The sequence below is a fragment of the Lepisosteus platostomus genome, chromosome 2, assembly GCF_059453375.1.
Source record: "Lepisosteus platostomus isolate fLepPlt1 chromosome 2, fLepPlt1.hap1, whole genome shotgun sequence".
In the NCBI taxonomy this organism is placed as follows: domain Eukaryota; kingdom Metazoa; phylum Chordata; class Actinopteri; order Semionotiformes; family Lepisosteidae; genus Lepisosteus; species Lepisosteus platostomus.
The window spans coordinates 3,416,277-3,423,336 of NC_142612.1; the positions used below are offsets into that span (position 1 = coordinate 3,416,277).

General features: G+C 47.0%; 1 protein-coding gene across 14 annotated transcripts in view; it reads right to left on the reverse strand.

The window, feature by feature from the left end:
- The window catches only part of LOC148675710 (mitogen-activated protein kinase kinase kinase kinase 4), a 100,236-nt gene extending 97,643 nt beyond the window's left edge, over positions 1-2,593 (reverse strand). For 13 of the 14 annotated variants that reach the window (XM_088645984.1, XM_088646003.1, XM_088646011.1 and 10 more), the window contains exons 1-2: positions 2,122-2,593; positions 1,660-1,725 (exon numbers count right to left, since the gene is read on the reverse strand). In XM_088645984.1, the coding sequence (XP_088502110.1) occupies positions 1,660-1,725; positions 2,122-2,178 (123 nt within the window). In that variant the 5' untranslated portion in view covers positions 2,179-2,593. Of the gene's footprint in view, positions 1-1,011; positions 1,045-1,659; positions 1,726-2,121 lie in introns of those variants that run through there. The other variant, XM_088645933.1, reaches the window with a different exon arrangement.
- Positions 2,594-7,060: the final 4,467 nt, after the last annotated feature.

The following is a 7,060-nucleotide window of genomic DNA, read 5'->3' on the forward strand; positions in this document are numbered from 1 at the left end:
GTTTACATCCCCTAAGGCGTCTGTGTTTATAGTGTAACAATTAATAGTGAAGAAAAGTAAAAACTCGGACTACAAATATGGCTAACACCACTCATGTCACCAAGACACAGAATTACTTGAGAAGCAGAAGCACTTGTAGAATTTAAAATGAACCCTGATGTACCACTGCCGTAAAGGCTAGAAAATGTGACATTCAGTACTCTGTGAAACTTCTGTAAGAGAAGACAAGCTTTTTTTTAAAAAAACAGATCCCTCCCACCCCCAGCTCCAAACATTTTTCATTCAAGATTCTAGCAGTCACTGAGGACAGAAATCAACATCTAGTTCCTCTAACCTCCCAGACGGGGACACCGTGAGACATCCATCATCAGGCAAGCGTCCTCTACACGGGTTTATTTTTCAAATTTCCCAAGAACGAACCACCGGAGGCCATATCAGCACTGTCTGTTGAATGATTCAGTTTTCCCAAACTGAACACCCCCCAGATCAAAGCCTGAACTTGATCTGACTTGTGCATAAGGGAAGAAACACTACCACATCGCTACACACCTCTCCGATACTTCCTTCTCTCCATGACACTAAAACTTAGGTTAAAGCCTTGACCTTTCCCGAGACCTCAATACCACAAGTGGCACGAATCCCAGAAACCGACCAGCCACACCACGCACACAAAGAGCACTGACAGAGCAACCCCCCACACAAAACATCTCAGCAAATAAGAAATACTGGAGTGTGCTGGGATTTCTTCATTCAAGACCCTGAAACTGTTTTGGACTGACGGTGCACCCGAAGCGTAAAGACAGCAGAGAGAAGAAAACTTTTTTTGGGGGGGGAGGGGGGAAGAATGAAAAGACAGGACTGCGTTCAAATTAAATCCCATTGTCGAAGAAAAATCTAGTTAATTCGTCGAGGCACCACCAAACCCAGAGGCAAAGCCAAACGGAGAACATTTCAAGTGCGGCGTGAGCGAACTGCATATCAATTCTGCCCATTCCCCTCTCCCCTCCTCACCAGCAGCACGGTCTGCATAACAGGATATGATGTACTACCACACATGCACTTTGGGAGGCTTAGAGATGGGTGTTTGCAAACAGGGTCTCGTTGTTTTCGGGGCCTCCACCACTTCTTCTTAAATGCCCAGATCCGCTTTGTGCTCGCACGTTTCAACCTTTAGAAACATGTGTATCCCCCCCTCCAAAATAAAAAAAACCCATCTCTCGGAATAAATGACGTAACCCTCCGCCGTCCGCCGTGAGAAATGTCAGATTCCGCCCTGGAAGTCGGCTGAGTGGGGCGGGGGGCTACACCTAGTTTTGTCCTGTGATGACGACAAGAAGAAGAGACAAGGACACGCTTCCCCCAAGCTATGTAGAAATGATCAAACACGCACCCCGGCACGAAAGCGTAAAAAACAAACAAACAAAGACACCCTTAACGCATCGGATAACGCGTTATCTGCCCTGCATTGTTTAAAACAATGTGCTCCGGCACCACAGACTCCGGATCGTCACTCTGCGGACGCCGACCGGGGAGGGGAGGGGGAAAAAAATAACTTAATTTTTATCGGCTGCTTGCCGTTCAATCTAGCCGAGTGCGGGGTGCGGGGGTGGGGGAGGGCAGGGGGCTCCGGTCCGAGGCAAGATAATTTCAGGCACAAACCTTGTAGACTTGTCCATAGGTGCCATTTCCCACGACCTCCACCAGTTCAAAAATCCCAGCTGGATCCTAAAACGACAAAAGAAAACGGGAGGTTGAGAACATGCCGGCGCGATTGCCAGCCGCTGCAGTCGGGGGTGAAGGCTGAACGGGGCTGTTGCGCCCTGTTTGCTCTGCACATGCCAACACACGGCAGACAAAGGAAAGATCCCCAACTCCACCAGGGGCTGCCACCCCATCTCCATTGCCAGCGACGAATATGCCCACAGCTGTTCTTTTCTCTCCCCCCCCTCCACCACCAGCACGGACAGATCAGCCCATCCTTTTCGCGAAACGGTCCGATATTTCATTCCGCCCTTCCGTGCGCCGCGGAAAAACGCACCGTCAAAAAATTTCACGCTTTTGTCTGCCGTCCCCGCACGGCGCAAAAACGAGCTGCTGCCCCCCGCTTGTCCCGACACTCACCCGCAAGGAGGACAGGTCGATGTCCACCAGACTTTTAGCAGGAGAGTCGTTCGCCATCTTTTAAAGAATAAATAAAAATTGCAACGTCCTGTCCTTCTTCCTTCACGCCGACTGTGCCTCCGCAACGCCGCACGCCTTCATGGGTGAAGCTCGGCGTTATTTTGTTGTTTTTTTTTTGTGTGTGTGTGCCTTTTTTTCTTTATATTTTTCCCCTCCTCCTCCTCCCCCCTTGAGGCTGGACGCGGATCCTCCTTTGTGCCGCCGGAGACGAGCGCACACGGCTTATAGCATGTTGAGGTGGCAGCTCCGAGCCCTGCGAGGTCCACACACAAACACAGGAAGCCGGCTGGCTGAATCACACACACGGAGAGAGAGAAAGGCTGGGCCCAGCAACAAGCTGGGGGAGGTGGCGGTGTTGTGCGTGTGCGTGTGTTGCAGGCGAGGGGGGGGGTGGCTGGATTGGAAGATGTTTCAGGGGAAGGGAGGGAAAAAAAGTGGAAAAAGAGCTCCCCCCCTCCCCTCTCCTTCTTCTCCTCCTCCTGCAGGAAAAACACACGGAAACAAGCGGTTGAGGGGGAAAAGAAAAAACACCGTGCGCTATGCGCTGTGCGCCGTGGCCGGGTAGGGTCGCCGGTAGCCCGGCGTGTTCCGGAGAGGTAGCTGGGTGTGGCGAGGGGCGCGGAAGGTCACGTTGATGGACTCGGGCATTGGGAGATGCGCCAGCCCACCAGGAATTTGATGTAAGGATCCTGGAAAAGAGGAATATAGATTTAAAAAAAAAAAAACATTTAAAGATTTGAGCATCCAGTGAAGTATACCGATCCCCCGAGCTAGGGAGATACACCAGCAAGCCTCTAATCAATACATCTGTTATGGTGGAGATGTGTTCCTTTTTTTGTTTGTTTCTGTCTGTTAACTAATACTTTTTGGAGAGCTGTCGCGTTGTCACACATCGTAATGTAGGGCGAAAGCGATATATCTGATAATATTGTCACCTGGGGGAAACTTCAGAACATTAGGTTAGCATTTAGCATTTGCTCTTGGCTCTTGGTTCTCGGGTGATCTTGTGAACAAAAAATAAATAATTATAATAAACGCGCAGATCTCGTTTAAATGTAAAAGGCGGCCGCTTTCCTACGCTGCTGTTCAGTCCCGAGGTGCACAGGAAAGGTCGCTGTTACCCCCTGCAGTGTGTAATAAGGTTCAAGCCTCCTGGTTAATTAAGATATGATGAAGCTTGCTCTGTGCAGTCCAGCTTTGCATTTAAGTAAGGCAGTCTACTTTAGCATGACATTTCACTATCATTGAGCGCCTCAGTATGTAGTGAGGAGCTATACTGGTGGATAGTGTTGGAATGACCTAGGGGACCTGTTGTCCCTTCATTGTGATTCCAGCACACAGATCCTTGTGCCCAGCAACGTCACTGCAGAATCCCCACCGAGCTCCTGGTACCACCAGCAAGGCAGAAACCCAGTGGTGCTGTGATCCCAAACTCAAATTAATCAAATCCAAGGAAAGCAGTATGTGTGGAGTCACCTGCATGTTTCTGGGGGGGGTTCTCATGACGACCTGTTCTGCTAAAGATATGCTGGCTAGGGTAATTGATTAGGTCAGGTTAATTGGTGTCTCTAAATTATCTGTGTATAAGATAAGATCACTTTATTGGTGTAATTACCATTTCTTGCATTAGAAATTTGCCTTCTCACATACCCCAGCTTGCTCTCCATGAGACACACAGACAGGGAGAGAGAAGCTGGGGGTCAGAGCGCAGGGTCAGCCATTTATACAGCGCCCCTGGAGCAGCTGGGGCTAAGGGCCTTGCTCAGGGGCCCAACGGAGAAGGATTCCTCTGCCGGCCGTGGATACGGACTGTCAACCTTCCAGAAACAGGCGCAGATCCTGAGCCACAGAGCCACTCCTCCGCCCCACTGTGCCCTGCAGTGGACTACTGTCCAGTCTAAGGTGCAGTCCAGCCTTCCTCGCAGTGCCTTTGGGACAAGCTCTGGATTACTGCATTCGTCACCAGGAATAGGCAGCTTTTTCACAATGCATGGTACAGATTCTTCAACATAAACATGATAGAAGTATGAGTTAAAAAACATAATGTAGTCAGAAGTAGCTCATGTTTCACGTAGGCTGTCCTGAACTGTCCTCTTGTAGGAGTCCCCCAAAGAAAGATGGTAACCAGAGGTCCCTCTCTCATTCTGTGACAGCTGGCTGTTGAGCATCTTATATTTTAGTGTAATATAAATAGGTTAAAATAGTAGAAGCCACTCAAAATAAATAATACAGTAGCAGTGTATCACTTGCAAACTCAAGCATACTAAATGTGATTAAGGGTTAATCAGAGCATGCTCATTTTCAGCTGTGCATAGAAAACCCCTGATTTTAATTTTATTTTCGAAGGTGGTGTTCTTCTCTCTTTCCCTGAGATGTGCCTCCTGAAGCAAGGATTTTAAATCGTGAACACGGATCGCTGGGTCTTCAGATAGGACCGCGAGCCCTGCTGCGCTTCTTAGGCCGTAACCTGCGCTTACGAGCTTTCCAGGAAGAGGAAACCGCAGCAGATATCTCACAACTTGCACCCTGGGACAGAGCTCTGCTCACACGCGATCAACTCTCATCAGCTCTTTTCAAAACCCTCGGACGGGAACCGCTAGCTCCACATCCCACACCTGCGCGCACAAACAAACGGCACATCGTTTGCATTTCAGTGGGGAAGTTCAGAGTGATTTTTGCTGGTGTCATGTGTTTCCTTCTACAGCGTGTAATAACTTCTATCACGCAGTCCAGCACACTCATATACAGCAAATAATATGTACATTTAAAGTGTGTAATGCTGGCTTCGCGACACTGCCTGAATGACTTTGCGCACAGACCAGATGTACTGTACACACTGAGCATGTCCATTGGGTAAGACTCACCACTGAGTGCACATGTGAGTTGAAAGTAAAGTTAACATGGCATCTGCTTGTACTGTGTTGGCCTACCATCTCATCCAGCCAGTAATTTACTGCTTCCCCTGTCTATACACATTTTTAACTTTTCACACACACAAACACACACACACTTAAGGCAATATGGGTTTTATTTCATTCAGCAGCAATAATATATAATATAAACTGACCACGCAGTGCTGGAGATATGTTACATTTGTTCCTTGTCTAAATAGGAAGTAATAAGGGGATCAAATGGCTTGGCGTCTGCTTTTTTATGCCCGTAACAGATCGGACTTGTTTCCACACTGGATGAAATGGTTGTTCATCCAAGGACTGGAAAAACAGTGTCATTCTATCAAACAGACGTGCTGTCTTAAATAATGATTCAGAAAGATGCGTGAAGTATCAGGGAAATTCCACTCAATTCAGACAGCTGAGTGTGTTTTGCGTAAGAGTCCAGGCCTGATTTCTGTTTCTGAAACATTTCACTCCTCTTTTCCAGGATCTGACCTGTTAGCCTCACATGTCCAACATGGTCTTCGTCTGTGGCCTGGAAAATGGCTGTCCCATGGTTATTTTTCTTTTATTGACAAGAATCTGACTGAGAAAGGAACAGGTAGACTCACTTCCACGCAGGGAGCTGCGTCAGCATGCGTAGGCTGCAAAGGAACAATTAAAGGTTTATTCCCCGCTGGAAAGAGAACAAAGGAAACACAATTGACAAACAAGTCAATTCCATGGTCAAAAGTAGATTGAAGAAACACAGCCACAGCGTCTGGGCTGTTGAGCCTTGACACATACCCAGAGAAGGGACACATACACGGGGACAATGCAGAGACGCTTATTGAACTGCGCACCCTATCTTTGGAATTCGGCACGAAACTCAAGCACACAGAGAAATCTCACGCATTTTTTTGGAAGAACATGCAAACTCCACACGGAATGTGCCTCAGGCAGTCTAAGAGACCCCAAATAATGGGCCCACAGATCAGGTTCCAGGGTAATCTGGCATGGGCTCTGGCTCTGCAAATCTCTTCATTTGGATATCCAATCCTAGTAAAATTAGAAGAGAATGTAAGTCACAAAACCATTTTATGAAAATAGAGCAGAAACACCACCTAAACAAACACCACAAAGATGAGCATAATGTAAACTATATTCTGATGTAGTTTCTCTTTTATATGTATGTTTTTGCTTTCAGGGAAACAGTGCTACTGGCTCTTCATGAGATCAGGGTCCCATCTCTTTCAAAAAAAATCTTCTCACAAGTTAGTCGAATATTTGGTTTTGAGGTCAGCCCTCTTGGCGAAGGTTGGTCCAGAAAGGTAATATTTACATACAAGTGACCCCTCTCCTGGCAAATAAAAACAGCAAGGTAACATTAAGTCCCTGAAGGACATTCCAGTTTCACCCTTATTGTTAAACTCGATAACCTTTAAAAGATTATGAAACAGGATGGCTAACCAAGAGATTTCAACAGTGTACACAGGGAAAGCTTAAGCTCAATCAATGGCATTGTTGTGCAGAGAGGTAACTGAAACAAATGTGGAGATCCCCTACGAAAACACCCCTTTCTGATGATGGGAGTTTTGTATCTTTCAGCTGTGAGGCACAGGGCTTGGTGCAGGATTAACTCTGAGTCAGTAAACCACAGGTACTTCTTCAACAATACATCTCTGTGAGTGAGTATCGTAAGGAACCAAAAGATCCTTAACCCTTAATTAGGTTTAACCTTTACTCAGGTTAAAGCAGTGGTACTGTATGTCTATAACCAGCAGGTCCCAGAATGTGATGTGTCACATCTCATCCGCTGGCTATATGTTAAAATACAGGCTCAGCTGTTCAGATCAACTATGGTGGTATTGATGACTTTTGCCCTTTGCTACACCATACCAGACACACCCAAGTGTAAACTGCAGGTATTCAAAGACTACCAATCTGTTGATCCAGGAAACCAAGAATCCTTTCTTTATTCCCAGTTACTTGTCTAGTTGAACCAG